Source organism: Branchiostoma floridae, chromosome 4, assembly GCF_000003815.2.
Source record: "Branchiostoma floridae strain S238N-H82 chromosome 4, Bfl_VNyyK, whole genome shotgun sequence".
NCBI lineage: Eukaryota > Metazoa > Chordata > Leptocardii > Amphioxiformes > Branchiostomatidae > Branchiostoma > Branchiostoma floridae.
The window spans coordinates 33,257,134-33,274,646 of NC_049982.1; the positions used below are offsets into that span (position 1 = coordinate 33,257,134).

At 41.3% G+C, this 17,513-nt stretch overlaps 2 protein-coding genes across 4 annotated transcripts in view; both read right to left on the reverse strand.

The window, feature by feature from the left end:
- Positions 1-632: 632 nt before the first annotated feature.
- Positions 633-9,350, reverse strand: LOC118414900. 3 transcript variants are annotated; one of them, XM_035819192.1, is made up of 9 exons: positions 9,186-9,350; positions 7,991-8,095; positions 6,461-6,535; positions 5,796-5,885; positions 4,832-4,936; positions 4,118-4,192; positions 3,722-3,817; positions 3,324-3,592; positions 2,211-2,423 (listed from the first exon to the last, which is right to left on the reverse strand). In XM_035819192.1, the coding sequence occupies exons 1-9, from the start codon at positions 9,289-9,291 to the stop codon at positions 2,304-2,306; spliced, it is 1,041 nt and encodes a 346-aa protein (XP_035675085.1). In that variant the 5' UTR covers positions 9,292-9,350; the 3' UTR covers positions 2,211-2,303. The 3 variants fall into 3 exon arrangements, with proteins under 3 accessions (XP_035675088.1, XP_035675085.1, XP_035675087.1); XM_035819194.1 differs by having other exon boundaries at positions 2,352-2,423; positions 3,234-3,592; XM_035819195.1 differs by lacking the exons at positions 2,211-2,423; positions 3,324-3,592 and adding an exon at positions 633-910.
- A 3,691-nt stretch (positions 9,351-13,041) lies between these two features.
- The window catches only part of LOC118414476, a 15,668-nt gene continuing 11,196 nt past the window's right edge, over positions 13,042-17,513 (reverse strand). Inside the window, exons 4-8 of the mRNA XM_035818533.1 lie at positions 16,120-16,209; positions 15,635-15,739; positions 15,109-15,183; positions 13,943-14,035; positions 13,042-13,531 (exon numbers count right to left, since the gene is read on the reverse strand). Of these exons, the coding sequence (XP_035674426.1) occupies positions 13,470-13,531; positions 13,943-14,035; positions 15,109-15,183; positions 15,635-15,739; positions 16,120-16,209 (425 nt within the window). The 3' untranslated portion in view covers positions 13,042-13,469. The remainder of the gene's footprint in view (positions 13,532-13,942; positions 14,036-15,108; positions 15,184-15,634; positions 15,740-16,119; positions 16,210-17,513) is intronic.

A 17,513-nucleotide genomic window follows, 5' to 3' on the forward strand; every position in this document is an offset into this window, starting at 1 on the left:
TTTGAACCTAGCAATCTCTTTCTAACCAACATATTATTCACACATTAGTACGAGGGGCGTGCAATAAGTAATGGTCCTGACCCACTTCCAGTTGTCTGATCTAAATGAAATTTTGTATGTGTAATAATTCATATCTCTATGGGTTATGTTGCAAAAGACAGCTCTGAACTAATTGTGGTTTCTGATTTACTGGTGTTTGAACTTAGTCAGGTGCGAAATGGACCAGGTGTGAAATGGAACCAGTTGAGTGTCGCGCAGTGATCCGGTTTTTGTATTTGAAAGGACGCACACCAAAGAAGACTTTTGATGAAATAAATGAAACTTATGGTGATGATGCCCCATCATATGACCTTGTAAACGCTGGCATCCTGAATTCAAACGTGGCTGGAAGTCTGTGGAAACAGCTCCCAGACCTGGTCGTCCCTCTTGTGCCATTGATGAGGCATCAGTTGGAGGACCAACCTGGGGTGTCCTACAAAATCGGTGTCCAGAGCTGCATCAAACGATGGGAGAAATGCATAACTCTGGGTGATTCCTATGAAGAGAAAGACTAATAACTGTGCCAAGTTTCATTAATCTCCTGCTATGGGAAATGGGTCAGGACCATTACTAATTGCACGCCCCTCGTATGTGATACAATTTTGATGCCAATATATTCTGAGAATATGTATGTAATATTTTCCATATCTGACATGATTTACCATCACATTGAATCGATTTGATGAAGAGTATGATAATGTGCATATTTGCGCCTGCGTCGCTGTTGACGTCATGACGTAAGTTGTCATGGGTCGGATCGTAAAGTCTCAATGGTCCCATAGTGGTCAGTCGTCATCATCAGCAAACTCATCATTGGACCCGCCGTCTTGGTCGTTCTTGTCCCCTTCTTCACCGGTCAGATCCTCCAGACCTGCAGGGAGAAAACTTAGGTGTTACATTCACAGTTGGATACAAAAGCTTTTTCCTTGTAAGTCACTTTGCTGTACTATGTCCTTTTATGGTAGACAGGTCAGTCTGCTCCATCAAAACAGATTCGTCATCTTTATAAAATGTCAATAGCACTCAAGCCGACAACTTCTTATCTCACTGCACTGGGGAACGGTGCGGCACTGCGGGGTTCGTTCACTGCGGCACTGTTGTGTTATTTTCGCCCATTTTTCATAACTTGGATATTGCGTAATACTTCAAAGTATGACTTTATCTCTGAAATTCCTTGAGTATCTTTCGAATACCGCATTGTCACACCGATACCGCAAGTGCAGAGGGATACCACCTTAACTTACCTATTGTAACATTTGCTGCCGAGGCACGATTTTCTTTCACGTTATCATTTGCTGTCTGGTCGGCGCCCACTGTAGCATTAGTTGGCCCCGAGTCAGCTGCAGTTGTTTTCTGTGCACTGGTATCGTTCCTACTGTTTTCCATGTCCTTAGATGGCAACTCTGTGGAGCTACTGTTGTTCCTGACTGGTGTAGGAACTGTACCATCTACGACATCTACAGCGTTGGTTACATTACTTTTAGCAGGAAACTCGTCTGATGTAGCGTTAGTCTTCACTGTGGAGATGATCATCTCAGATATTGCAGTTGGTGTGGTTATGGGTTTGCTAACATCTTTGCCACCTTTTGTTGAATGTTCGTCTTTGCTCACAGCAGTAGACCGGACTAACACAGAATCTACAGTAGGCGATGGCGTGGCTGAGATTAGGGTGCCAACTAGGAAGCCTCCTTCTGACGAACTGTCATCCTTATCCTGTCCAGACGTGTTGACGTTTGAATAGACTTCAGTTTCTATGACAGTCACATTGTCGGCAATACCCTGATCATTTGCTACAGAACTGTTACCTCTGCTTGGCGAATTTGTGGTGTTGTTCAATCCATTCGTCTCGTCATTGCCCACTGTAGCAGACGTCAGTGAAGTATCAACGTTTCTCCCTGGGGTAGCGGTGGTGACCCGGATCACTGCAATGTTCTCCACGTTACTTATCGTGACATTTGTTTCAGTTGTCTCACTCCAAATATCAGTGTTTCCATTATCATAGCTCTCCATCGCTGTGATTGTGTTCGGCCGTTTGGTAGAAGCAGTGGCTGTATTATTGTCGATCAGGCTTGCGTCTGAAACAGCAGTGGTGCTGAATGTGTGATGTGTTTTCTCCTCCTTTGCCGTCAACTCTTGGGGAGGATTTGCACCTGCAGACTGCGCTTGAGAAGGATTTGCACCAGCAGACTGTGTTTGAGAAGGGTTAGCACCTGCAGACTGTGCTTGAACAGGGTCTTCACCTGCAGATTGCTCTTTAACCGGGCTTACACCTGCAGACTGTGTTTGAGAAAGGTTAGCAGACTGTGCTGGAACAGGGTTTTCACCTGCAGACTGCTCTTGAACAGGGTCTGCGCTTGCAGACTGTGCTGGAACAGGGTTTGCACCTTCAGACTGGGCTTGTGAAGAGTTATCACCAGCAGACTGAGCTTGAGAAGAGTTTGCACCTGCAGACTGCGCTTGAGAAGGGTTTGCACCTGAAGACTGCCCTTGAACAGGATTTGCTCCTGCAGGCTGCTCTTGAACAGAGTTTACACCTGCAGACTGTGTTGGATTATTGTTTGTACCTGCGAACTGTCCTTGAATAGGGTTAGCATCTGCAAACTGCTCTTGAACAGGATTTGCACCTGCAGGCTGCTCTTGAACAGCATTTGCACCTGAAGACTGTGCTTGAGAAGGGTTAGCAACTGCAGACTGCTCTTGAACCGGATTTGCACCTGCAGACTGCGCTTGAACAGGGTCTGCACCTGCAGACTGCGCTTGAACAGGGTCTTTATCTGCAGATTGCCCTTGGACAGGGCTTGCACCTGCATACTGTGTTGGAGAAGGGCTTGCACCTGCATACTGTGCTTGAACAGGGTCTTCACCTGCAGATTGCTCTTTAACCGGGCTTGCACCTGCAGACTGTGTTTGAGAAAGGTTAGCACCTGTAGACTGCTCTTGAACAGGATTTACACCTGAAGACTGTTCTTGAACAGGGTCTGCACCTGCATACTGTGCTGAAACAGGGTTTGCACCTACAGACTGCGCTTGAACAGGGGTTACACCTTCAAATTGCTCGTGAACAAGGTTTGCACTTGCAGACTGTGCTGGAACAGGGTTTGCACCTGCAGACTGCTCTTGAACAGGATTTACACCTGAAGACTGCGCTTGAACAGGGTCTGCACCTGCATACTGTGCTGAAACAGGGTTTGCACCTACAGACTGCGCTTGAACAGGGGTTACACCTTCAAATTGCTCGTGAACAGGGTTTGCACTTGCAGACTGTGCTGGAACAGGGTTTGCACCTGCAGACTGCTCTTGAACAGGGTTTGCACCTGCAGACTGTGCTGGAATAGGGTTTGCACCTGCAGACTGTAGTGCATTGGATTTCCAAAGTCTTGGACTTCTTCCATCCCGTTGTCTCTGTTACTACCGAGGTCACCGTTACTTTCACCTCCCTCATCAGGCACGTCTACATTCAACTCGCCCCAAAACATCTTGTTTTCCTGATCGTCAGCTACTTTGTCGATTTTCTCCGCGGCTAAACTGATCCCATTATCTCCGTTAGGGTTCTCTGAAAGGGAAGTACATAAAATCTGGTCATACGTTCGTAGAATGGTGCAAAATATTCCATTCTACTGTGACAGGATCTAAACCCATTATACCGTTGGTTACGCATGTTTAGTATAACGCATTTCCCTACCCTTTAACGTCTCCATTTCCTCGTGGATCGCCCTGATTTCCTGGAATATCATGGCTGCCTCCTCCGATCCAAATTCTTCCTCTACCAGGCTTCTAACTGTAATGTTTATAGAACTATTAGCGTTTCCGCCATCTATTGTTGCATATCATGTGTATAAAAATTAGTTTGCAACATTTATAACATATAACCAGTGTGGATAAGAATTGTAATGTGCTAATTTGCAAATAGTGAATTGTACTACTGTATCTTATTGCTGATTTGCTTTCATCTGTTTTGCAAGTTATCTTAAGCAGTAGACCATGATGTATTATAAGTATTTTATTGCGCAGTAAGTATTGTCGGCGTCATACTTTGAATGAATATGTGACCATGTAAATTTTGATACCGTTTACGTACATCGCTCTTCCTGCTCTGGGGACAGTTGATCATAGCTGTCTGCCAGTTCGGAAAGTCCGAGCTTGAACTCCATATCTGTCAGAATCAATTGAAGGTCAAAGATAGCTTAAGTATCTAGTATCTAATTCTTCTTCATTACATTTACATTCACATTTCATCGTCAACGATAAAAGTGAGCAAACTAAAAGGCAACAATCATGTTACAGTGCTTACAACATACACGTGATTTCCCACTCATATGCTCGCTTTTGATAATAACACTTGAAAACGCAACAATATGGCATCGTTTAACCCTTGAACACCATTCAACACTCTCAGGTTGACCAGAGTATTATCACTTGTTGGAAATTGGATAGCGGTTTCCTGGATTGCCCTGGGGATTCAAAACATGCATCCAAACAATGCAACGGTCTTTTGTCGCCTTGCGTCAAGAAGGTCGGGTAAACAGTCATACCAGAGACGTGAAAAAATAGTACATGATCATTTCTCTTCTTAGCACTCAGAGAAGGACAATAGGATATGAACACACTACATCACCATTAGACGTTATTGGCTCCTGTAGGGGCCTATTTGGGACTATAAACGGAGATAAGCACATCGGAGGATTTTGACTTTTAACTAGGAAACACATTCCCTCTATAGCCTAGTCTCTGAATGGTAGAGAAACACAATTATATCTAGAGTAGCGTTAGAGATGTTACTCAAAGTGCGAACCTTCCGTTTCTACATCCTTTCCATCTTTGGTATCCTCAACGAGTTCTTCAAAAGCATCCTCTTCCCCTTCATTTAGTTGGAAGGATTGTCGCAACTCTTCATTTGCTGAGGGCAGAATTCATAGACAGAAATCTGAGTTTAAGTAGATAGAAACATGCCCAGACTTCGATGGGTCTAAAAGTTCTCTAAAACAAGGAAGAAATGTATTTTGTTCCATGCAATTCAATCAAATTGAACGGCATTTGGGGAAAAGGTTAAATAAACATCCAGTTATAAGTTATTGCTGGTTTTCGGGGCAAGGGGTTGAGGGGTGGCTATTTGCAACTTATTTTCAAACAGTTCCGGGCAGCACCCTTCTGTAACAGAAACACAGGTGTTGAAACTGTTAAGTGTGTAATACAGGTAACCATTAGAACCTGAGACAAGTCTTACATGTCCACAACAAACCAGGGTTAGTAATAAGCTCGCTGATAATATTGCACAAAGACCCTTCACTCTGAGATGAAATAAAAGCACGTGTACTCGTGGTGACTCCATATGTCAGAAGAATTACGGTTACATGTATTCTGTTAACTCTTTTCAATATGTGCCTTCATGCCACACCGATTTGATTCATGCTTCCCGGATTTGCAATTTGCTTATTTGAAAGGAAGGTACCAATGTACCTGACACGCATCAACCTCAAATGTTTGTTCCAGAGCTTTAGAATGGCCTTAATATTCTAGTGAAACATCAACATAAACGTTTATGTTCTACTGTTGCTTCAGTCATTGAAACTGTCTGTACAGAGAAGCGCAGTGCATCGGTGTCTACGACAGAATACTTGGTCTTACTCACATTCTATTTTTGCCTGCTCGTTTAATTAACTTTCTACAAAAATCCAAGAACCAAGAAATCTGTCATGTCTTACTTCTTACAGAACCTGATCAAGGATAACATTTCCTGAGCTATGTAATTGGCTTACCTTCTTTTTCGCTCTCAAATATTTCTTCCGCCGCCTCGAAGACTTCGTCTGCTCTGACTGCCCCCATCTTACGACTAAAAAGCTTTCTTACTGGAAAAATTACAGTCGACAATAAGACTTCTTGTGAACAAGATATCAAGAATTTACACAATCAAACTTTTGAAATATCGAATTGGAAATATTGTGAGATCTATTATAGAAGGTCATTCATTTTTGATTAACTTCAAGGCCTGTATTTTCCATATGTGTGTGTGCAATGCAGATGAATAAATGTACGATCAGCGTGAATGAATGAATGGTTTAACGCTAGTTCACCTTTATCCGTTGGGTAACCTTTATCCGTTCCCTTTTAAGAACAATGTATTTAGGGGTATTAAGTCAGATGGTGGTTTCAAACTGCAATATTTTCAAAATAGTACAATTTGAAACTACCGTCCATCGACTTGATACATTGATACCCTTTCTCTGAAGACCATATTTAGCAACACAACGAAGATAGGTTACCTCGCGGATAAAGGTGAACTAACGTTACCTCTGACATACTCACCATCATCATAGAGGAACATACAGGTCTTGAGATTGACATATTAGGGGATAGCGAATTCGAACATATGAATATATCCATAGCATGAATATGTGTCGAATTATTATTGAAGGTTACTTACTTTTTTCCATTTCCTCGTCGCTCATCGTTCTTAGTTTTCTCACGATTTCTTCAACCTGGAGCCTGAAAATTATTTCTACACGAAGTGATAAAATGTGTTAGCCTTATAAGGGCAATAAAGTACATCTATCTCGTTCATGAACTTATGAATGGATTGTCATGAAGTTAGGTATGTGGTTGATTCTGGTTCAATTGCAAAATTGATTAGATTTCGGACCCCTGGCAACTTTTCTAGGTATTGGAGCAGAATTTCTGGCTAGCGTTCTGGCTAAGTTATGGCGAAGATTTTGGTCTGTGTAATGGTAGATATCATTTTTTACTTGAAAAGAAATGACTCAAGTTTGGGCTCCTAGCATCTTTATTTTGAAGGCCGATTTTGGCCCCCTGGTGTGTGATCGTGGTACTGTGGCAGAACTTCCCGTTTTTGTATATTCTGACCTTAACGTGCTGTGGTCTTGACATTTTTGTGGCATTGTGATGCAAGCAAGAAATTGTGTAGGTTTCGGCCGCCTAGTAGCTTGCTCTGGAACTGCTGGGTCTTTTTTGTCAAAATCTTCTTTGAAAAATAACTGAAAAAAGGAACGACGGATTTCCATAATATTTAGTGGACATAGTTGTACATAATGAAGTGTAAAATATGAAAACTAGGATTTGATTTGAATAATTAATGAAAAACATCTATATTTGTTTCTATTATAGGACTCAATAGTATGGAGAATATATAGATTATGGCAGGTGGAACATTAATTGATACCAGTTATGCAAACATTACGCACACATGTTCCTAATTTACATAATGAGTACATTAGTGCCACAATTGTCATAACTAGTAAGATTTGACTGTCAACATTTTACCTGTGTAAGGTAGTTAACGGTGTATATAACCAGGCATAGCTTATGTGTAAGGCATTTGCATAATCAGAATATTTCATTATTTTATAATATTAGAACTCTTGTTACATATGTAACTTGATTCAAGAGGAACATTCCTGATACACATAATCGAAACCATAAATTGTATCATACCTTTACTGATATAAAACGATATCATATCGTAGTGTATAAATGTGATTTTAAACGAGGGAATTTTACTGAATTCATCTAAAGTTTGCTACTAACATCTTTGCATATTATTTGTATTGTAAACAGGGCTCGAGATACCACCTGCATATGCAGGTTAATGCAGGTAATATTGGAGCTGTGCAAGTATTTCTGGTGTCTACCTGCACCTAACCTGCACTGGTCCATGTACTAGGTTTTATAGATACAAATCCTATAATGTAGGTGTATATGGATTGTTTTGACTGCATTGACTGTTACCACCTATAGATTATAAAATAGGAATGGTCCCTGAAGAAATTTAGTCTAATCCATACTTCTTAAATCCAGAATGGTGCAAATAAAATTTGTCTGTTGCAGGTTATTTCAAATATTACCTACACCAGTGCTGGTATGCAGAGAAAAGTATTTCGAGCCTGTAAAGAAGCATTGCTTGGCGAAGGTATAAGGTCGTTGAATTCTAATTACTTACTGTCTTGTTTAGGGTCAACGTCATTCTCCTCATCTTCGATCAGCTCCTTTGTTGCTTCCACTTCTGCAGCGTTGAAGTGATATCTTCTCTGTAGCCATGACAGCACTATTTCATGTAAATATGATGATGTAAATATAAAGAATAAGTAAATAGCAGCTAAATGACTCGTTCGTGTACATTATTGGGTTCATTACGTTACATGACATACTTCCGGTAACCAGAAGTGCCAGAAGTCACCTTTACTGTCTCTCATCCCGAAATACGACCCCCCCCCCTCCCTCCCATTTCAACACTGGACGAAGCTTGAAGTTTAAACGCTAGATTCATTACTCCAGTCCAAAGGCAATGATAATAACATACTCTTATAGAAGGTACACACAAAATTTTGATTTGAAAATTCCCTTGCCGACGTCATGTGTTGACCGGGGATTTCGGCACTTACATTACTACATAGTCAAGTTTGGTGTTCGATCTTTAATGCAAGACATGAAATATAGTATCATTGTAAATGGTTGTAAATACGTTTTTTGGGAGTGCCTAATACTTAACTTTTCAATTAACATAGGATATACAGTAGAAGCCGTTTAATTTCACGGCCTATTTGCCAGTGAATTTCGTGCAATTATCCGAATGGTGCAATAATGCGAAGTTATCTGGCTGGACCGCAACGGTTTGGGATTTGGGGATTCCGTGCAGTTAACAGAAGTGTGCGTTAATCCGTTGTGCAATTAACTGGCTGCTACTGTATGATTGATAAAATATTATTTTCTTATTGCTTTGGAATAATGTACAACGCTGCTGTATGTTTCGCACTATACTCAGTATACATCACCAATAAGGTTATAAAAGAACGTTGCTTGTACCCTTCAATGTATAGTCGCTTGTGTCAATGTTATCCTGTTTATGTAGATCTCAAATGAGAAACTGTTCAAAACTATTGGGTTGAGGATTTGTTGCAGACAAGTCAGGATTAATGGTGATGAGACTTGTACCAGATAGACTGGAAAACCCAAGTCATGCTGGTCTCCACGGGGTAAGAGACGTGGAGCAGTCATGGACCTCCAAGCAGCCAACATCAGCCGAAAGGATGCGAGGAGGATGGCTGCTGACAGAGCCTGACTGCCTCATGTTTCGGAAGACACGGGAGCCCCTAAGTCTTAGTAAGTATATAAAGAAGTAAAGAAGTCAAACGTACGTGTATTTTCCTGTCTTGACAAGGTGGACCCGTTGACAGCAGCCGGGAAACACTTCACTTCACATGTAAACCCCAAGAACAGGATAATAAGTACGACTGACACCATTGTTGCTTCCAATTGAGGTAGCGCACGGTTACTTGGAAGACCCTGAGTTCACAGGTCGGGGGGGGGGGGGGGTAGGAACCGGTTTGACACGTCTGACCAGAGGAAGATGCAAATCAGTCACAGATTCCGACACCATTCTGCCGGTAGAACACGCCTTAAGCCAATGATAATTTCGGTCGCGAGGATGTGAATCTTACCGAAACAAAGATAGCTGTCATTTAAGCTGGCCCGCAATCTAAAGAGGTTAGGTGTGACACATTGTTCAGTTTAATATACCAGACACCGGGCGCTTAAGCGGCTACAGGGGAGGGGTCACTAGATGAACTTTACAATGCCATATATGCAGGTGGAAATCACGAAAAACATCATAGCGAAGCCGCATTGAGCTAACAAAATAGCGCCATGCTCCGTCTCGGCCACAGCAAGGCCACAGCAAGTAAATTTTATCGATGATATCAGCGCGCGCATTAATTTTCGCCTGATTTCAGAAAAAAAACAAGAATTTTTCTTCTGCAGGGATGGTCAACATGACGATAAAGTATCAAAATGAGCAAATATATTGTGTTGTAGCCTAATAATTGTACTTGTAGAAGTGACACTTGCGAGGTACCCAGGACTGTAGTTGTAGAAATGAAACTTATTGGATAGTTGTAAAAGTGACACCAATATGGAAGCTATGAGTATGGTTACCAACTTTGTTGGTGATGCCCGTCTACCACACTAGTGTCACTTTTACCACACCAGTACATGTCTTGAATACAGGAATGAATGCCTTGTTGGCTCTGATACCATTTCTCACGCGGCGGCCATGATAGATCGAAGAGGAGGTCAATGAGGCAAACAGACAAAACTTATTTCTAAAATCAGGTCCCATTTAGTTTTCCCCCAAACCACACAAATTTTCATGATATAAAATAAAATAATAAATATTACAAGAAGTGTTATGCACCGAAAGATGTAGCAATTTAGAGTATTGTAGACTGACCCCATAGTCCCTTAAGAGATGCAAAATGAAAACATAATAATGCAAATTTTTAACGAATTTGCAGCCATTCACTTATTGGTCGATTTCCTAATTGGCAGGCTACCATTGGTCGAACTGCTAATTATGATGGACAGCCTTTTGTTTGCCACATTGAACTCGTTTTAGATCCATCATGGCCGCCGCGTGAGAAAGGTGTATACCATCAGTTTTGTCTCTTTAATTCTTTGTACAACAGTCATCACAACTTTATGGTGCCTATCTTTGAAAATATAGCCATCTTGTTTTTTTCACCCATCTTGTTTTTTTTCGCCCTATCGCACTATTTTTGCAGTCTGCAGGGGACGTCATCCATAGTCTCCAAGCAGACCCAAGGGTGCCTTAGAGATAGTATCAAAGCTGGCCAGGGACTTAGTACGGCACCAAGTGTGCCGGTGCCCGTTTGACTCCCTTAGCCGGCTATCTCCCTTTGGCCGGCTATACTCCTTTGCCAGCTTTGATACTATTTCTAAGGCACCGTAGGGTCTGCTTGGAGACTAGTCATCCATAAAATTTACTTGGTGTGGCCTCATGGTGATTTCGTATTTTTATTGAGTGCGCCGACTACTCTCTCTTCGCACCCTGGGGCTGCATTGCAAGGAGCATACAATAGATGGGGCTGATTCGCAAGAGTCTGGGGCTGACTCAAGTGACCTCATTACGACAGCAATTGCCCCAGGTACGACCATGGGGCTGTAGGTTTTAAACCGTGTGCCCCGGGAAGGACCCTACTTCGATAAGCGTGGTGGGTTCTTTAACGTGTCGAATGTGTGGCTCTCCTCAAAAGGGTACGTTCATTTAACGTCCTATCCGAGGGACGTCCTTGCCCAGAGCTAGGTACTCATTTTAACCCGAGTGAAGTGAGGAAAGTAGTGCGACCTATTCATCACATCATTTTAGTTCAGGAGAGCTTTTCAGCCAAAAAACATATTAACTACTTTTACACGTGATAATGGTTGTCACAATGGTATCACATTATTTCCCCAATTCATTTTCATCGCACCCCTCTATCACATTAATTCAGTAGTAAATAAATAATCATTTGTTAACTGTTCGACAATAGTTTAAATAACACCTTTTCCAACTATCACGATTTCTGTCCTAAAATACTATGTCTATGAAAGTTGCGTTAAGTGCCGTCACAAAATGGGTGCATATCAGTGGATTGGAGCACAGAACCTCTGGGTTTTTGTTGGTGGTGTTTTTATTGGTATACATATCAGTGAAAAAGACACAGTGGTGATGTACTCTAGCAAAGCAAGCTAATTATCTTGTCCATTTATCTATGCGTGATTCGGTATCACCCGCACACTTTTCTCAGTGGTCAGATACTTAATGGTCGAACTGAAATGCAAGTGATAACCGCCGTCACAGGCTCAACTTTCTCATTATTTGTTGATACTTATGATCCGGTTTGTTTTCAGACTAGTTCAAAGATAAAGAGAATTTTTATTGTTGACATTATTTCCGAAAATAGTTTCATCAGGTTGGTAGATCATAGGACATAAGAGTTTTCTTTTACACATCCAGTTTTTTTCATACCTGCTGACGTTTCGATGCCTGTCAGACATCTTCCTCAGAGCGTCTAACTGCAGTTCTGTTTCTCGCCGCTATATGTAGCCGATGTACATGTAGGTGGCGCTTTTCTTATTTTTGCTACTAATTGAAATGTCAATAGGTCATAGATGCGATACGTCATAAAGCAGATAGAAAATATACGAATTGGTCCAGCACAAATCTTTATTAGAATTACTATATTACGTTATATACAGTACAATGTTTCAATATACAGTAAACTATTTACTTGTAACTTCGGTTATATAACTTACTTTCCCATCTCATTCTTGAAGACATTTAGAGATTTGATGAATGTCTTCAGATTGCAGCGAGACGTCTATTGATTATGTAGAAGAATGCTCGACTCTGTAGTTTGTAGTATAACTAGTGTAACTAGAGTTCAGTAGTACATGATATGCAGCAAAGCGTAATTAAGCACAGTGCCAAGGAGCTGAATGATTAGTTTTGTGCCAAATTCCACTGCTTAAAAAGTAAAGCAACCATCAAAATAAGCCTATCATCATTATTTCGATTGTCACGTTTTCAAGCAAAATTTATTTTCTGAAGCAACTAAATGTGATAAATAACTAGAGTTCCACGACCCCATACCTTCGCCAAATGATTTAACCTTTACAACTGAAAATTGTGTTTGTCATTAATCATGCAAATAAGTTCTTTATCTACATAAATAATATTAGTTGATCATCTCAATCTGTATTCAGAAAGAAGGCTTTAATCGCATTTTCTGACAATTTATGCAAATGAGGTCCTCATTTGTATAACAAATTTATGTTCAGCGATGTTCATCATTTCCATAACTTCCAAATGTCACAAGTAAGAAATTCCAGTCATTTACCAGTCTGATTATAGCGATTTCTCATCAACTATGCAAATCAGGTCTGTCTATTCCTTATTGAGGCATTCTCCTTCAAAGTCTGACACTAAACCGGCTCCTGTAGTTCCAAAGTCTGACACTAAACCGGCTCCAGCAGTTCCAAAGTCTGACACTAAACCGGCTCCAGCAGTTCCAAAGTCTGACACTAAACCGGCTCCAGCAGTTCCAAAGTCTGACACTAAACCGGCTCCAGCAGTTCCAAAGTCTGACACTAAACCGGCTTCTGCAGTTCCAAAGTCTGACACTAAACCGGCTCCTGCAGTTCCAAAGTCTGACACTAAACCGGCTCCAGCAGTTCCAAAGTCTGACACTAAACCGGCTTCTGCAGTTCCAAAGTCTGACACTAAACCGGCTTCTGCAGTTCCAAAGTCTGACACTAAACCGGCTTCTGCAGTTCCAAAGAATCCGCCCAAATATACATCACTAATCTCTGCCCTAAGAGCTATCTACCACTCACAAATCACGGCCGTAGCATGTCCAGAACTAGAGTTGCAAGCTAGCTCAGCGCTTTACCAAATCACACATCTACGTGTCATATCTCGTACATAGAAGTATACGATCATAGTAGTATATCTTTCGCAAGCAGAGGGTTTCCGCATCTATGGTCAAGCCTTGTTTTAAAAACATCCGCAAGCCTTGTTAAAAGGACTTGAATACGAAATTCGAATTTAAATAGCTATAAAAAATATTTGTTAACAATCTTGTTCAGCCCTGGGTAGTCCCGATGTATTCTTCCATGGCCTTTTCAGCGTCTGCTTCAGCGTGGGCTAGATGCGGAAAAAAGGCATGGAATAAATGAGTTAGCTGAACGCTTGATATTTTCACAGCCACAATATAAACTATCAAGTGCCTAATAAATATGTATATAAACTATAAAATAATAGTGTATATGAATACTAATTGAAAGAATTGCTATTCTGTTGATATATAATGTTAGTAATACACTAGTATTCATATTGCTAGTCGAAAAGTGGGACCGCATGGCGCAATCGTCAGCGCGTTTGACTCTGGTCCAGAAGGTCCTGAGTTCAAACCCCGACGTGTCACCGATCTTGTGCCCTTGGGAAAGGCACTTTACACGACTTTCCTATATAGGCTACAAAAGTCTTCAGCAAATTGAAGTTGGTAGCCTCAAAAACGGAAGAAAACGATATCATGGTTCAGGCTATGTTGATCACCTTTTTCCTGGACTTCCTTGCGTATAACCGTGATGGCGTCCCAGATCTGCTGTGCAGTTTCTTCTCCGTAGGTTGCCGTCAGTAGTGCTTTCTCTGTAAAGAGGTGGTCACTTCATGTAAATGCCCCTTAGTCACGTTCTGTGCATGTTTTGTACATACGATTATGTTTTGACATCATATGTTGTCTATGTTATGTGCGTCTGTAATGCCTAGGTTATGCCTAGGTTACACATAGCCGACTTTGGCTCCCGAACACTAGCCGACTCTTAGCCGACCCAAGTCGGCAGTAGTTCGGGAGTAGGCTGGTGTTCGGCTGTTCCATTTTTTTGCGCCGAACATGTCCCGAACATTCGGCTCTGAACGGCAACTCTGGAATGGGTCGGTTGGTGGTCGGCTGGTGGTCGGCACGGTCGGCTAGTGTTCGGTTGGTGTTCGGGAGTAAGTCAGCAGTCAAATTAAATCTTAACCACGCCATAAACATTGCTGATTTACTACCAGATTGTTTCCAACTTACCAATGATTCACCCCAAGACCCTAGACAAATCTCTGCTAACTCATTCCCAAGCAAAAAGACTATTGCCAGAACGTAGACGAATCACTCCCGAACTTCACACGACCGACATCCAGCCAAACTGAGCAAAAAGACCCATAAATGCCGCACGGGAGCTATGGTCGATCTAATTTTGCTCTCTTGGCGAAGTTTACAAATAGACCAAAGGACATTCTTGATTAAAACCGAAAAGGTGCCCTCTTTTGAAAATCGCTGATTATGTCTATTTCAAGTCGAAAAAGGGTCGGCAATCGGTTGGGGATTAGTCAGGAGTGATTCGGCAGTCTGCGGCTAGAGGTCGGGATGGTTGGTGATAGGTTAGTTTAATAGTTAGCATTTGGGACATAGTCGGGAGTAAGTCATACTGAGATTGGTCACTATGGCTAAATAAAACAGAAATAGATAAAAAGAAGTTAATGAATAGTGACCAAAGAAGATAACTGTGCTGTCTTTTCGGCGGTGATCTTTTTGTTCGTGAATGATTACATAAAAATATGCTATGGATTCGTCCTATGCACTGACATGAAATGATGCTTAATATTCATATTATGGGTTTCATAAATGATGCGAAAGCTACATGCGAGTTGAGATAGTGATAAGTAGTACAGTTGCTAACCCGTGTCCTGTTCTTCAGGCGTCAGACGGAACAGCTTGGCGCCGTCCTTGTTGATCCTCCTCATGATCTTAGCGCCTGGAGAGAGCGACAAAATCAGCCAATATAAGGGCGATTATACCGGCTATATAGATACAGATACAGTATGAAGCAAACCTTTCTATTTAGAAAATACCTCGCGGGTATGAGACAAGCCGATGGCGTGCGTCTGTCGGTCGTCCTGATAATTATATTAAAAATTCCCACAACTAAGACATCAAAATTTATTGAACTATGCCTGTTTTGCAAGGAGCGTTTTGTCTTGCCTGGTCCGAGGGCAAGAGGACATAGGCGGTTCATTATCATGACAGGGATGATTTTTTTAAATACATTTTTACGTGAAACATACATTTGTATGCGCGACGCTCTGTTGACCATAAAATCGGCCAACTTTTCAGCGATCATGAAGTACGCCCAAACCTCGTCAAGAATGTGACAGAGGTATAAAGACGCCACTGAACGACTTTCTGAAAGCAATATGATTTCTTACTTTCGTCGAGTGGATCCTTTCCGTTCACAACATCCTTCTCCAGCTTTTTGAGAGCATTCTTCTCATGGTAGTTCATCTGGAAATCACTTTGAACTTGTGCCTTCGCTGTAAAGACAGGATGTAGGTTTCAGCAGTCTCCACATAAGATACAAAATTAGACTCTTCAACACTGTTGGAATGATCCAATTTATCAACAATTAATGCTAGGTGAGGAACAACAACACAAGCGTGAATAGGGACGTAGGCAATACTAGCTTACCTTTTATCCGTGGGGTAACCTATATCCATTGTATTAAAAACAGGGCATTTAGGGCCGGCATTTAGGGTTATCAAGTGGTTTCAATACTTAGTAAAGTGTTACAATTTGATTCCACCGTCCGTCGACTTGATATCCTAAAACCATGTTCTTAAAACAAGGGAAATAGGTTCATGACTTCGCGAATAAAGGTACACCCGGTCTAAAACAAGAAACATCACCTGTATACCTTTTAACTCAGCCTCCATGATTTTTTCGCTCACATCAAAGAGTTGTTGAGCAAGGTTTGGTCCGAGGTTTCTACGGAATTCTTCCTTTACTAAAAGACAAAGAAACGTACACTACAATCGTCACAAAACGTCGTTGCATCAGCATTGTAAATCTATAGCTAGATATTCTTCCTGGAGTCCATTAACATTACAAAAACAATCAAATAACTTAAGTCAACATACGTGTGCATAAGCATAACATGAGAAGAACTGAAAGAAAACTGAATGTAAAATACAGTAGAAGCCATTTAATTGCACAACGGATTAACGCACACTGTTAATTGCACGGAATCCCAAATCCCAAACCGGTGCGGTCAAGCTAGATACCTGAGAGAGAGAGAGAGAGAGAGAGAGAGAGAGAGAGAGAGAGAGAGAGAATGGTTTATTTGTATCACAGCCAACTTGCGGCTCGAAAGCCGAATTATCAGGCTTGTTTACATTGTTCACCGTTACATAATTGCTATTCACAAAAACATTGTAACATAAACAATACACATAAGACGTATAGCATGAATATTATAATGAATAAATATACGAATTACAATGTCTAAAATGCAGATGCGAGTACAATGGTCGAGTACAATGGCTAAAAGTCAAATTGAAATAGCATTAAAACTATTAAAAGTCTGATCGTAGCAAAACTGTTTGACTTGTCTTACAAAGTTAGTTAAAAACAGATTGTCCTGGTGGAGTATATACATAGAATCTACAGTTCGTTCAATGATTTGATCATTGCCGGTATAGCGCTGGTTAAGTAGCGGTTACCTTCGCATTATTGCACCAGCAGGATAATTTCACGAAATTCACTGGCAAATAGGCTGTGCAATTAACACTACACGAAAGCTCTTATTTCCGGGTGTTTCAAGGAACTTACACACCTGTGAAATTTTCTGTGTCCTGGCTGTGTACATGACTTTCCTGGTTTGGCGTGTAATGTCCTTGACATTTTCTTACATACCTGGACTCGCGCTTGTACCGGAATTTCTAGGACCCTTACACCAGACGTGTGGGGGAAATAGGCAGACAAAAGCCTGAAAGCGCCTAATCTCCAAGCAGAACTTGGCTCGCGGGGAATGTAGTTACCGTTTTTTTTACTGTTTTCCGGTCACTACTACCCCCGCAACCCAACGTATGTCTGGGAAATAAATAAGCAATACGGTTTACATTTTGCATAAAAACTTTTTTTGTACAAAAATCGATTTCAGCCTCCTTCGTGTGAGCAATGACGTTTTATCACGAAAAAACTCCTTGGTGTGAGAAAGAATGAAGCATAACATCATTGTATGGACTTGAATGTCGAGTGCTGGGACACTTGCATACCTGACACATACTACTAAATACCCTTTGTTTGAAC